At 41.3% G+C, this 15,077-nt stretch overlaps 2 protein-coding genes across 6 annotated transcripts in view; both read right to left on the reverse strand.

Moving 5' to 3' along the window:
• Window positions 1–5,504: 5,504 nt before the first annotated feature.
• kcne4 (potassium voltage-gated channel, Isk-related family, member 4) lies at window positions 5,505–8,161 on the reverse strand. Its single transcript, XM_061682006.1, has 2 exons — window positions 8,056–8,161; window positions 5,505–7,306 (listed from the first exon to the last, which is right to left on the reverse strand). The coding sequence occupies exon 2, from the start codon at window positions 7,288–7,290 to the stop codon at window positions 6,757–6,759; it is 534 nt and encodes a 177-aa protein (XP_061537990.1). The 5' UTR covers window positions 7,291–7,306; window positions 8,056–8,161; the 3' UTR covers window positions 5,505–6,756.
• Window positions 8,162–8,714: 553 nt separating this feature from the next.
• acsl3a (acyl-CoA synthetase long chain family member 3a) overlaps window positions 8,715–15,077 on the reverse strand; it is a 40,393-nt gene continuing 34,030 nt past the window's right edge. For all 5 annotated transcript variants that reach the window (XM_061682454.1, XM_061682455.1, XM_061682450.1 and 2 more), the window contains 3 exons: window positions 14,449–14,563; window positions 10,353–10,510; window positions 8,715–10,275 (listed from right to left, as the gene is read on the reverse strand). In XM_061682454.1, coding sequence (XP_061538438.1) covers window positions 10,118–10,275; window positions 10,353–10,510; window positions 14,449–14,563 — 431 coding nt within the window. In that variant the 3' untranslated portion in view covers window positions 8,715–10,117. The remainder of the gene's footprint in view (window positions 10,276–10,352; window positions 10,511–14,448; window positions 14,564–15,077) is intronic.

The following is a 15,077-nucleotide window of genomic DNA, read 5'->3' on the forward strand; positions in this document are numbered from 1 at the left end:
TTACATCTGTGTGGAAATCATCACAAATCAGTGCATTTGCAATCAGCTCCAGTAGTTCTAGGTTTGACTTAGCTCAAACTCCACAACCCAAACATTAACTGGAAGACTCCGGTTAGTTATAATATAACTATATAATGTTTCCCAACCTGAACAAGAGACTCTTAAAGGAATGCATCTCGTCATCGCTCACGGCAGGGCTCATTCTTCCTTTGTCCCTCACAGAGAAAAAGAACAAGACACACCATCCATACGTAAATTTCAGGAGTCTTAATGATATCACTACGAAGAACAAGTTTCCACTTCTACTTATGGATTCACCATTTACTTCCTTTCAGTGTGCCACTATCTTTACCAAACCTGACATTTGTAATGCTTACCACCACAAAGGGAGATCGTGGAAGACAGCTATTGGGCCATTTTGAATATCTGGACATATTTATGATGTACTGCAGGATATTATAAACAGATTCTGCTTTGTTTATCTTGATGATACAGTATGAGCCTTTCCAGAAATCCCTAGGAAGACACCCAGCATGTTGAGCTCATTCAACAAAGTTTTTTAGAGAACCGTTTATATGTTAAGGCTGAGAAGTGTAAATTCCACCCTATGGCCGTACAGGTTTTGGGGTTCATTGTGGAGAAGGGTCAATTGAGAGCTGATCCAGACAAAATCCAAGTTGTGGTCTTTTGGCCAACGCCAAATCTGTGAAGCGAGCTATGACGGGAAAAGACAAAGGCAAGAATCTGAGCAGTAGACTAATTTTTACTATGGTACATGCACCTCCCACTCCAAAACACAAACACTTAAGCCGCACCAATTCTGGGCCCGAATAGTACTGAAGATTGTCTCTGTGGTTACTGTTGTATTGAGCTAAGATCATACAAACAACCTCTAAGCTGGGCAGCAAGTTGCTCAGCCCAAGCTGTCCCCGTGCTCGGCAAGCCTCCAAGATACATAAGCCAATAAACCACCGGAACCCCAGCACTGAGAAGCCACAGGTGCCCAGGAACCTGACCCATCTGGTGCCACGGAAGTGCAGGTGCAGCCAGAAACCACCTCCTCACCCCAGCCAACCTCACCCAGCCCCCAAACACACATCCACAATCCCCATTGGGTCAAGTAGCACCCATGAGACCAGAATACCCAGGAGCAGGTAGGGACCAACAGGGCAGCCCCGATGCCACACTACCGAGGCCACTACTATGAGGGGGGCAAGCTTGAGGCCTAGCAGTTGGCGCAGTGACGCCAGCACCAAACACCTGCCACAGTCCCAACCCACTCAGGCAAGCCACACACCTGAGGACCGCTAGACAACCTCCCCGGCACTACCCACACTCCCAACGATCCAAGAGGGAGCACCAGAGGGGGTTTGCGCTTGTACCTCATGGTTGTGAAGTTCTTGGTTAGAATCTCAGTTTTGGCCCTTGTTTGTGAAGTTCCCCATCTTTCTGTGAGTTTTCTCTGGCCAGTACTCCAGCATCAGAACATAGTCCAAAGACATACATATCTGGTTCATTGAAGACTAAATTGTCCATAGGAGTGAATATGCATTGATACACTGTATTATCATTGGAAGAGTGAAACATTGCCACTATGCATTCATCCATCCATCCATCCATCCTCATTAGGGTCACAGGTGAGCTGAGAATCTATCCTAACTCTGGGCAAGAGGCAAGGTACACCCAGAATTACCGGCATTGTGGCACTATTCACGATACTTTTAATTCATCTGGATATGTGGGCTTCAACTACTTTTTAAAAATAGAATTATTATATAAGCTCATGTTACTCCTGAGGGAGAAAACAAGCAAAAGCGTATAAAGTGAAACAGCAACAACTTGTACTGTGGGCATATGCATGTTGATGTGTGCATTTTGTGTGTGTGTGTGTGTGTGTGTGTGGAGGGGGTGGCTCGACAGGGAAGACTCAGACTCCCCTCACCAATTCCCGCTGGGGGCATTAATAACAAGGATCCTGCGCCACAGCGTAGGAGGCGCTGTGCGTGTCCAGTCAGCTTCATTACTCTCACCCTTCTTGCTCTTGTGCACTTTGTCCTGAAAAAAAAAATCTTGTACTTTTTTTTTTTTGTCTGTGTCCAACATCCAACGCGCCTCTCTCTCACACACACTCACAGCTGTTGTTGTATAAAAGACGACACGGCTGTGTGAACAAATTCTTCCAGCTACAAACTTAGCAGTGCATCAGCCTCAGCTTCATTGTAGAAAATGATGGAATGTTCTTCTGTGGTTGTGTGTGTGTGCCTGGGTGACTAAAAGACGCATAGAAGACAGGATTCCCTCTTCTTTGCTCCTCTTAGTGTGCTCTGCAGTGGCATTGTTCATATTATAAGAGAGGACATGTAAACAGGAAGATCACAGTATGGCAGCGCATTTTGTCACACTTCTGATGTGAAGGAGATTGTCCCCAGGGGAACTTGACAATAGGTCTGAGAGTAGCAGCGTGTTCATCACAGATACGAGAGAACAGATGTTCACTTGACAGCCTAAACGTGATCAGCTTGTCAGACTGTAATGATGGAAGACAGGTGACGGGAGGAAGTGGGGGAAGACACCTTTAATTTGATTAAGGCTGTGAAATGTTCTTCCTTTCTATAGGTTCATATTAGCTCAGCAAATACAGCAAAGTGGCGGGTTGCCAACAAGATGCAGGTAAACACACTCAGTGACCACAAAATTAGGAACATGTGCAGTGTCTCTACCTTTCATTAATTACATCATTATTACCTTGGTGTACTACAACTACAACCAAAATATTAAACACCCACCTGTTTTCCATAGCTCTTGTCCTCATTAGGGTCCCAGGTGAGCTGGAGCCTATCCCGGCTGACTTTGGGAAAGAGCTATGGTACACATAGGAATGGTCGGCAAGAAATTGCTGGGCACATACTAGACAAGCAACCATTCACACTCACATTCACACTTGCGAACAATTCGGAGCCTTCATTTAACCAAACACACACATTTTTAGAACGTGGGAGGGAGCTGGAGTACCCAAAGAAAATCTCGGCAATCACGGGGTGAATATGCAAACTCCACACAGGAAGGTCAGAGCCGAGATTCGAACCTCAAAACGGTGAGGCGGACATGTTATTGACAATCATAATATGATATTATTTTGCCAATTTGAAAAGGGGCTAATATCGGCCGAATAAATTGGCCCTTATGGTGCCAAAATCGGGCTCTAATCAAAAATGAGACATGTTTTATTCCTAAAAACAATATTTCAATATTTTTATTAGCCAGCGTAACATTGTGCAGTTTGAACATTAACACTGCATTTAAATATAAAAAAGTAAACCAGTATTCATTATTCATGAAAACAAGCAATTGTAAATGCTTTCATGCAATCAATTATACTTAAAAGTTAAATACAACAGCATTGCCGCACGTAATCATCACATTACCAGCCATAGCCTACACCTCCAGTCCTCATAATTCAAAGCAATAAATTATAGAAGCAATGTCAAACACTTGCTTATAGCATTTGTAAGTTACCCACATTACCCTGCCTGTTGCTAAATGGTACTCTTAACTAAATGCTAATGCTTACCAAGAGTTACATGAAGGAAAACGTATCCTGCCAGTGATGGCAGGTAGAAACCAAAGCTGAAGGTTCATTATGAATCCGGCTGTCATCCATTTGTACCCCTCCAGACTTTTGTAGGTTTTCAAAGATTCTCCAGAGTAGGACGACAGAAAGTAAATGAGGTACTACCGTTGCGTACAGTACAGTATGTCCAGATACTGTAGATCTGGAAGTCTGGCTTTCGTTACTGCTGATTCGGTAGACGTAAAAAGCACGCCGAGTGCATTACATGACTCGCTTATGTTTAACATTTCAAGTTTTGGCTGGTATCATTCAATATTAATGTGATTATGTGCCATGAGGCCGTGACAGGCTTGCGCAGTGTAGATTCCCATTAATCGAACAAAATCATGTCTTTATGATAAAGAACTCAACATTATTATTTATTAAGACAAAAATAGCTATTATGATGAAATAAAATAGAAATGACTTTTAAAATGTTTTAGTTTTTAGAGATCTGTGCCTGAAGTGGGGGGTGTACTACAACTGTAACCAAAATAGTAAACACCCACCTGTTTACCCGAGAGCCTGCAGGGATGCTGACGACCGATACACTCACTGGCCGCAACATTCGATTTGCCTGCACAATTACAACTATGTCACTCAACAAACACTGGAACAAAACAAGGCGTCGACATCCAACATGCTGCTGCGTGACGTCACAGGAAAACTATGTTGGCATACCAACTGTTAGCATGTTAACATTTGATCAATTAGAAATAGGATGTGAAATTAATAGAAGGCGGGATGTAAAAGTCACATCAAGTGGCCTTTGCACTTTCACGACTCAGGTCTTGCCAAATATTTGCACACTAAATGTTATCATATTAGCATTTGACAAGTTTTTCACGAGAAATATCCGAATGCAAGGCAAGACATAAAATCCTTATTGGTTTTTCTTTCCACTTTATATACTCAGGTCGCTATCTTGCTGTACAGTATTTTAGCACAACTACTATTAGCAACTTAGCATTTTATTGCTTCCCATTAGAAATAGTACCTGAATATGGGAAAATATGTATATTCAGATTCAGAAACCTTTTTTTTAGACCCATGGGGCAATTAGGCAAATCTGTTTTCCCAATTTTTTTAATTTATGAGATAGCTGTGATAGGCTCCAGCATGCCTGAGACCCGAGTGAGAATAAGCGGGACGGAAAATGGATGGATGAATTCTATTATGCATATTTTTAATAACTGAATCTGGCTTAGCACTTCAATTCTCAGAACTATAACCCATATTTTTTTTTTACTAGTCACGCAGTCTACATTTCTTACATTTCAATCAATTCTACAGCATTGCAGTCCAGTTTCAGCTCTTAAGCATTCACATGCAATTGAAATGACATTCTCAAGTTGAAGAATTAGTTTTATGTAGTTGAGGTTGGGAGTGCTGGAGAACTACACTGCATCATATTTCATATTTCATGTTTCTATTTGATTACCTTATGAGAGGGGTACAATTATAGAAGTATCGCCTCTGATTATGAGGCAAACGTACTTTACTACATCCCACTACAACCAGAATAATGCAAAATGAAATCAACATTTCGTCAAATAAATACATCTTTCAAAGTTATTTCGAACAGAGCTTGCTATCTTTGTTGCGGTGTAAACTGTGCATTCGACTACGAAACTAGACCGGGAAGTGTTCAACTGATTCTGATTGCTCTTTCTAATTACTTTACAAAGTGGACTGGATTGTATATTTCTTCTCTGCCTTGGACACAATTATGACATGAGGAAGGTTAGTTCCAAAAATAACATGGACGCAATTTCTTCTTCCCTCTTAATCTCATTTGACCCTCATTCTATTCCCTTGGTTCATTGACTAACCGCTACAAGACTGCCTCTTATTGGTGCCATGGTGTATAACAACAAAACGGGAGCATTAGGACTGTAAGTACAAAGTAAACCATTTATTTTTCTCACTACCTCTTAAATTAAGCCACACATGGTGATAAATAATACCATTCACAATGTGCACTACGTATATTGATCATGCAAATTTACACCACAGATTACCAGAGTGCATGTCAGGGAGCTAAAACATACATTTGTTGACAGACAGACAGGCCTATTAACAGTCTTTCAAGTGTGTCCCAGGTGCATGTTGTCACTAGAGCATAACAGAGTAAAGGCAAAAATATTTGTTTCAGTCCAGCAAGCCCCCCCCCCCAAAAAAAAACGACGGCGGTTTCCTCAGATACCTGCAGGATGAGTCATCAACCCCTTTGCAATGAGGCAAGGCGGAGATTCTTCAGGATATAATACAAATGTATCCAGCTAAGTGGTCTTTTTTTTTTTTTTTTTTTCAGAAAAGCCACCAGATACTAATGCATTCCATATCAAGGCAAATTGGTGTCCGTATTTTCGAGCTATTTCAATGTAAATGCACTAAACAGCACAGAAAAAGAATATATACAATCTCTATCACAAGTGAAATGGCGTTTTACAAAGCAAAGCAAGACTGCTTGAGATTGTTTTTCCTGTTCACTACTCCAAAACTGCATTATTAAGACAATGAAGCAATTGAATCACCAATCTGTATTAAATAAAGCATATGTATAGAAAACAAAAGCAGTTCCCACACAGCGCCATTTTCCTGGATAACGACTGTGATCTGAAGTGCCGGGATATGGCAGCCATTTTGCATCCACACAATAGCAGACAGCAAAACAAAACAGACGATGTTATTTCTGCAGTATAGATACATTTGTGAATGTGTCAGAACAATTGTTCAGTCCCGATTATCTTAGTGCAAGCTCGGTCTTGTTTTTGTTTTTTTCCCCTTTTCTCCTTGAACGAGCATGATGCAAGTTGATCAGAGGTTCACTATTTTGTGAGCAGTGTTTTTGTTGCTGTGCCAAGTATCAAATGTGTTGTATGCAATTGAGAGGAAAAGTGTATTTGTACTTTTAAATTCTCTACTTTTTCAGGATCTGAATTGACTTTAAGTCCACGAGTTGAATCAGAAGGCCCCTTTTAAAACACAGTCTCTCTTTTTTTTTTTTTTTTTGGTACACAATTACCTGTAATTCAACTTAAGTACAAAGTGTGAGCAGCTTTTGTTCCACCTCTGCTTTTTAAGCATCACTTCTGACGGGGCTTGTTGCGCTTCCTTCCTTGTTGTTGTTTTTTTTTTTTTTTTCACCCGGAGTCCTCCCCACTGTTCTGCACTCGCCCCTTGGGGGTCTCCTCCGGCCCCTCCCCGCTGACGCTGTCCGACTCCTCCTCCTCGATGGCCAAGCGCGTGTCCGCGGAGGAGCACAGGGAGCTGACGCTGCTTTGCTCCGTGCAGAGCGCGCACGCGAGCGGAGAGGGCAGCGCGCCCTCGCGGCGAAGATGACCGAAGCGGTTGCCGTGGTTACCGCAGAAAGGCAAGGCCAGGTTCAGCGAGCGCGCTCCCGCGGCGGCCTCCGCCGTGAAGGAGAGGCTGTGCTTCTTGGGGAGCGCCCCCCACTCCCGCTGCTCCTCCTCGTGCACGAGGCGGGTGAAGATGTTGGTCCTCCTCTTCTCCTTTCTCTTGGAGTGGAAGTAGCCCAGCATGATGCCGCACAGGAAGACTCCGTAGAAAGTGACGACCATTAAAATGTACAAGTATGCGTTCCCGCCGCTTTGCGCCGCCTGTGCGCGAAGTGGGGAGGGTGTGGAAGGCTGGGTGCAGTTATCCAGGTGCGCCATCTTGTCACTTATTAATCTGCAAAGAAAATGACCTTTAACCCATTGGGATACTGTGCGCTTCCCACCCTCACAAATAGAAGCAAACAAAGAACAAAAAACACAATTTTGCCCAAAAAATCAAGGGAGCCTAGGTAGGCTGCCTACAGCCTAATATCATAGAAAATCTCAAGTAGTTCAATTAAAAAAAAAATCTATTGATTAAAGCACAAAATCTCCGAAGGCTAATTAAAAATCAAGTGAACTGCTTCTCAAATCATCTCTCAAGATGGTGAATTTGGGGATTTCGAAGCTATATTCATCAAATAAAAGTCCTGAAATATTTCACTCTGGGTTCTCCTCGAATCACTCCTGGTTTCCGATCATTTATAATTGTATCCAATTTTCTTCATCTATTTAGTTTTTAAACTTGTTCTCTGTAGCGCTTTGAGATCATGAAATGTAAACTGCAATAGAAATACAATGTATTATTATTATTCATCTATACTTCCTGAAAATAGGTTTGATATTCTAATCTTTTTTTAGATTAATGTATGCGTATAAATGGTTGGATAGAAATGGGCAGACACATTCTGCAATTCCCTATTAAATATGACGTACGTAAAGAAATCACTGGATCACGTGGACAGTCATCAATCGATTGTACAGTAGGTATATGTGAACGAAAATATCCTAATATTAAAAAAAAAAAAAGTCTATTAATAGATTATAGATTTTTTCCATAGAAACCAAATTATCTTTAAACACGTCGAGTAATTTTTAACTCACCAAAACGAGGGGTCAAACTTCCTGTGGCACGAACGGCGAGCTTGTAACTTCGTGCAGCTCTTCTGGATTTTGGCAGAAGGTCTCCAAGGATTCAATTATTTATACAGTCACCACCCCCTACCCCGACTGCGAGTCACGTGGAGGGGGCTGACTGCATGTGTAAGAATAAGGCTTCAATCTGTGGAAATCTTAACAAAACATTTGTCAATTTATTTATACAGCTGTTGGATTAGAAAACGACCATCCACAACTTTCAATCACACATAGTTTCAGAATTTTCATCACATTATTTAGCTCCACGAGGATGAAACACAGAAACAGGTCTTAGAATGTTCTATACCACTAAAAAACACTGCACATATTGTTAAATCAGTACATCTTTAATCTTAATGAAGACAAGAATTTTTAGGTGTATTAACTAAATCCGATTGTCTAGCAATGCCAATTTAGAATACAAAGTGATTCAGCACAAACAATGGATTTTAAATGTAGAAGTTGTCTTTTGAAATTAATGAATATTCTTCCGCTAAATGCACATAAGTATTTGTATTTCATTTAACAGTAATATGACAATATTTTATACAAAATGATCATTATAGTAGATTTTGGTCATGTCCTGTATGTCCATGCAATTCCAAAGATACAGTGAGTGCATTAAATCAATTAAACAGCAGTGTTTATTCTTTTCAATGAAACACAAGGCAATAACTCAAGACTCAAAATGTAATACAATTGAATTTCTTCAGTGAAACAAACGATACATGCTTCTGGACTGTGGAAGTCTGCCAGCGTACCCAGCCTGGTTCCATCAAAAAACGATATTCTCCAGTGACTCCCCCCCCCCGGTTCATTTACATGACAGGAAAGAGCTATAATCCTGCTTCAAAAGGCTCTAGAAGCTACAAAGTGTAAATCAGGAAACTAAAGTCTTAACTTCAGTTTCTTTGTTGTGTGTCATTGCTTATTTTGTCCCAATTCACTTTCCACCACGACAGAATACAGACCATTCTAGAAGGCACCGTCTCCATTTACAATGGCATATCGTGCTGCGTAGTCTTAACTCATTTTATTTCACTCTGGATCAGACACACAAACAAAACACCCCCCAAAATTAAACTATCATTTTCCCCCAAAATTAAACTATCATGTTCCCTACATGTGCTGGTTAAGTTTAAGTCTCAGACTGTCCTTAGCTTGTTATTGGTGTTTCAACATTTTTTGTAATCAACTACCTTTCTTGCTTAGTGATCAGACATTTTTAAGTTTGCCCTGTTCATCAAAATAACGCTTTACAGACTACTGTAAAATACATAAATAAATTATTTCTGGAGTGTGTGTTCAGCACATTGGAAAGTAGTGTCATTGTACAGCAGCTGAGCAAACTAAACAACAGACCATCTGTTTCCAACGTTAAAATAATCCCATTCAGGGCAAATCTGGGTACTTCATATACACTGATAAAAATGTGCCATTAAAAGTTGACAAAATACTCACAATTAAAATGTGAAATTATTCTGTGATTTTGAAATTAACATACTACATACCATGAATAATCAACTTTGAACATATCAAATCAATGTTCAGGCCAAAAGAACAAAAGAGCCAAGTGTCTCCAGACCTGCAGGACAGATAAAAGTATAATTATCCTTAAGATTACGAATAAAGAAACAACTCTGCGACAAAAGTAAACAAAGTAAAGTAAAGTGTGCAATCAAATGCAATCCAAAGCTTCTTGCTGTGAACTCAGGCGAGTTGAACAGAACACAGCTAAACACACCACAGTCTTGTTTCATAAGTTCCATCTGGAACAATAAACCACTTGAGACAGGGGTCATACACATGGACAAGAGAAGAAAAGGCAGCAGCAGACACATTGATTGCACTTCCTGCAAACTTCACGTATCCAGTACTATGTAATCATTCTACTTTGGTTCAGCTACAAATTCAAGTAGAAACAACCAACGTGGAAGCTGGGTAACAGTCCAAAGGGAAAACACAACCCACAAATTTCGGAACTTTGTACATTTCTGCTTTGTTTGTGGACTGTCAATTGTCCATGTCATCATTTCCCATTGTACATCTTTGCAATCTCATTCCGGTAATGGATTTCCAGCTCCTTTCGCTTGAGCTTGAATGCGTCAGTTACTAGTCCTGTCTCAGGAGTCCACATGTCTGGACTCAGATGGATCTTGCGGGGGATCTCAAAGCGCTCCAGTTGGGCTGAAGGAAGACAATAGATCAGCACAAAGCGCACATCATGAGAAAACCAACTTTTCAGAAGTCAGGAGTCTTCCTACCTGCTAGAGCGGCCTCATTGATGACCTTGAGCACCAGCTCTTCCATGACCTTGTTGTTGCAAAGCTCCTCCCTTGAGCCACTGATGCCATATTGATCAGCCAGAGTTTGCAGCTGCTTCTCATTTGGCACCATAAAGGCGATAGCGTACGTCTCATCACTGCAGCAGCAGCAGAACAAGTCAAAGACAAATACAATCCATTTACATGCAGACATTAATCGGGTTATGGACAGAGGTCGTTCTACTTCCAGCCATTAGTTTATACAAGGGTTTCCAACCCTTTATTGCGCTCAAGCACCTTTTTCTTTTGAAACAATCTCACTGCACACCACCAAACAATATGTACAGTATGTCATAAAAAGTGCTACACAATTTAATTACAACTGAAAGAGCATTTAATTAATTCCTCACTGGCATTGTTGGATGAGTAAAAATACATGTATGGTTGTAAATGACTAAAAAAGACAAATTAAGTGAAACTGGATAATTTCCAAGGCACGCCGGATGATCTCTTACGGTACACTGGTTGGGAATGACCATTTTATACTGCTTGTCCTCATTAGGATACATATATAGGAAATATATTTGCCCCCTTCTCAAATTCATTTGTTTTTGCATTGTTTCCCCACTTTAATGTTTAAGATCATCAAACAAATGTATATATAACCCAACTAAACATAGAATTCACTTTTAAAATGGTGTTTTTTTTTGTTTTGTTTTTTTAAATCAAGGAAATATTAATATTCAAACTGGCCCTGTGTGAAAAAGTTTTTTTTTTTTTTGTCCTGTTTGGCTGTTCGGTCAAGCAGAATGGAAAATCTGTATCCCTTTTATGCCGGAACAGTTTCACTGTGTCACGGAGTTTTTAAGCTTCCGCTGTGGTATTGTAATTGAGGTTTATTGAGAATCAGACTTGATCAGTCCAACAGAACGAAGTTTCAAGCAGGGAGAGAGAAACAAAGACAAAAGACAAAGCACTAATTCTAAACAGGATGAGAGAAGTAAATCATTACATTATCTACAACAATGAAACATTAAATATGAGTGTTGCATGGGGCTGTAGTGCTTCACCCTGTGAGGGAAGGACAGGACAAGATAGAACAGGACAAGGACAGGAGAAGACGCATGCAGGACAAGGGTCGTGAACCCGGCTGTACAACTGAAGTGTGGTGGCATTAATTATGTAAATTATAAAAGTCTAAAGGACGGGTGTATAAATGAGGGGATACACAAGCGATTTGCATATTCATGAGTTATTTGCTGCAGTAAGTGCGTGACCCCACACTCAGTGAAAGAGTCCTAGGGGTGTGTTCCTGCAGATACATGCAAGTGAATTGACACCGTTTTACATGCACAAAGACTGACAAAAGTGTCCTGTAAATGCTGTGGCCGCACTGCGGTGGCTGAGGACCCCACCCAATCATTTGAGGGGCGAGATCAGGCCCAGGGGTCCGCCCGAGAGCAGCCCGGTGGACGGGACACGTCCCACACCGAGGCACCCAGGGTAGTCTGCCGGCCACACCGAGGCGCCCCGACAACCGACCACCCAGCGGGAGCCGCAGGGACCCAATGCCATCCCCCCAGCCAACCACCCCACTCACCGCCCCACACGCCACCCCCAGGAGAGCCAGACGCCCCCCCCCAACCCGCAGGGCCAGCGATGCAGCCAGAAACACATTTATGTTATTTTTGGTCAGCAGTGGTTTTTGCCTTGGAACTCTACCATGGATGCCCTTTTTGCCAAGTCTCTACCTTATGTTGAGTCACGAACACTGACCTTAACTGAGGAAAGGAAGGCTTGCAGTTCTTTAGATGGTGTCCAGGCTTTCTTTGTGACCTCCTAGATGACTCATTACTGTGGTTTTGGGGTAATTTTTGTAGTCCGGCCACTCCTGGGAAAGTTCACCATCACCACTGTTCCATGTTTTCTCCATTTGTGGATAATGGCTCTCAATGTGGTTCACTGGAGTCCTAAAGCTTTAGAAATAGCTTTGTAACCCTTTCCAGACTAATAGATGTCAATTACACTATTTCTCATCTGTTCTTGAAATTCTTTGGCTCGTGGCATGTTGTTGCAGCTTTTTAAGATCTTTTGGATGACTTCATTTTGTCAGACAGGTTCTATTCAAAGTCACTGATGGTGTAGTGGTACACTCGCCTGACTTTGGTGCAGGCAGCGTGGGTTCAGTTCCCACTCAGTGACGGTGTGAATGTGAGTGCGAATGGTTGTCCGTGTCTATATGTGCCCTGCGACTGACTGGCGACCAGTTCAGGGTGTAGTCCGCCTTTCGCCCGAAGTCAGCTGGGATAGGCTCCAGCGCCCCGCGACCCTAACCAGGATAAGCGGTGTTGAAAATGGATGGGTTCTATTCAAGTAGATTGATTGACAAGTTTGTGGGTCCCTTCATTCTTCGCAATACAAAAAATGCTAAAAGGTACCTTACCAATGCTGTAAGATGAAATCAGTGTTTGGGAGAATGTTGAAGATTTGATTTTCATGCGAGATGTGGACCCTCCTCATTTTTTTATTGCCGTCTATAAATGGTATCGTGGTCAGAATGAGTGGCCAGCCAAGAGTCTCAACTTACCACTATGTGACTTTTTACTTTAGGGTTGGCTAAAGGAAAAAGTCTTCTGCTTGACACCAAAGATTTCGGAGGAACTTGATGGGCAAATACGAAAAGTCACGCCTTCTGTGCCACAAGAGATCCTGGTATCAATTGACACAGTTCCTTGGCGACTTGAGAAAAGCTGGGAGCGAATCCTGGACCCCATATCAAATTTTGTCCATTTGTTATAAAGAACACAACAATCTTGGGAAAAAATACAATAGGTAAATGATTTATGAGTATTTTTTAAAAAGGAATTAGTTTTCATACACCCTTTATATAAGTAGAACTTTAGCCAAGGAATACCTGCGTTTACCACAATGCTCCTTTTATTTCATTGAGCTGTGGGAATTGTTCAAAGGAATTAGTGGGTTGGTTACTACTCGCTAGTTGCTGAATGGTACAAATTAAGGGGACAACTTTACTCATATGAGCGGTAACATTTGATCTTTTTGTACAATGCCTTGGCTCTTATGGTGGCACTCACGAATGGGGGAGAAGAAAAAAAATAACATCACATCACTCCTGGAGTGTGGCAACAATACTTAGTGGTTATTGACTTAATGATGACATACGTGCAACATACTTTGTAACTGATTATATACAAATAGTTGGGTCTCTGGAGTGAAAATGTTCAGATTTAAATAATACTGTGGCAAAGGCCATTAAATAAAATGTATTCATCAGTTACACGTCTATGCCGTTGCGTAAGGGCAACTCTTTGAAGATTGATTGGACTATAGGACTGCTTTGGGACACTTTTGCCACTCAACACAACTTATTGCTTTCTTCTTACCTGTACACTTGACAGGTCACAACATTATGACCACCTTGACAATTGAATAAGATGCATGTAACATAATGAATTAAATTAAAATGATGCTCACTCTGGATTGACACTGTAAGAGAGGTATTAATTTAACTTGTTTATTTATTTTATTTGTACAAACATTTGAAGTTTGCGGTGGTATAGAACTGTACTGTAGAAACAGCTGGAAGTATGATATAGGACTGTGACTTGTGTTCTATGCAAAAAACATATCTACAGACAAAAGTTGTGTTCTATGCACAAAACATATCTACAGACAAAATGTATCCACAGTGCTCACATTTGGCCCAGTAGGTTTGCTTGTTGTGGTTGAATTTTGCAGTGGTGTACAGTAGAACTGCACTGCATCATAGAAACATTGCAGGGCAGTTCAACACCAATGCAATTTACAACCACAATAAACCCCCAATCAAAACCCCTCTAACAGTGTCAATCAAAACTGAGCAATATTTGGTGATACAGGTCATTTATTGCATCATATTAGAGTGTACAAGTGTACCTAATTACGTGTCCATTAAGTCTTTGTAATGCCTAAGTGGCAGAGGAAAAAACTCCTGAAGAAGCACGGCTCAATACTGCCCTTCTAAATGCTACTTGCGTGGCTGCCACAATACAATACAGTATTTATGTTGGTGTACAAGCAATGCATCACAGCTCACCTTTTGGCATAGGTACAGATGTTGTCAACCAGAGGGCAATTCTTCAATACAGCTTCCACCTTTCCCAGGGAGACGTACTCTCCTCCTTGCAGCTTCACAAGGTCTTTCTTACGATCTGGAATTACAGGAAAGACAGCAACATCATATATGTGAGGACGCTGGCGTATATGTCACCGCTTCGCAACACGTTTTACTTATTTTTTGACCCAGTGATACATAAATATTTTCATTTCTTAAATGATACCACAGGTGTCAAACTCAAGGCCTGAGGGCCAGATTTGCCCCACCACATCATTTTATGTGGCCCGCGAAAGAAGGTCCTGCGCGTCAACTTCATGTTTCTTGCTGAAATACTAAAATTGCAAATTCTCTGTATTACAGTCTGTCATTATTTGTTTTCTCATTCCCTTTTGCTTCTACGTCATCTAGTGGTGATTATTAGTAGGAACCAACTGTTAACCGGAAGGGTTCCACCCGACGCCAATTATATGAGCGCATTCGTCAGCCAGCACACACTCAAGTCGACTACTTTGTTAGTCCTACGCAGCATTGAATATATACGACTAAGATAACGCCAGAGAATTAATAACTATTTACTACAAAGTAGAAAGAAAGGCACAAATTAGACT

Source organism: Phycodurus eques, chromosome 7, assembly GCF_024500275.1.
Source record: "Phycodurus eques isolate BA_2022a chromosome 7, UOR_Pequ_1.1, whole genome shotgun sequence".
NCBI lineage: Eukaryota > Metazoa > Chordata > Actinopteri > Syngnathiformes > Syngnathidae > Phycodurus > Phycodurus eques.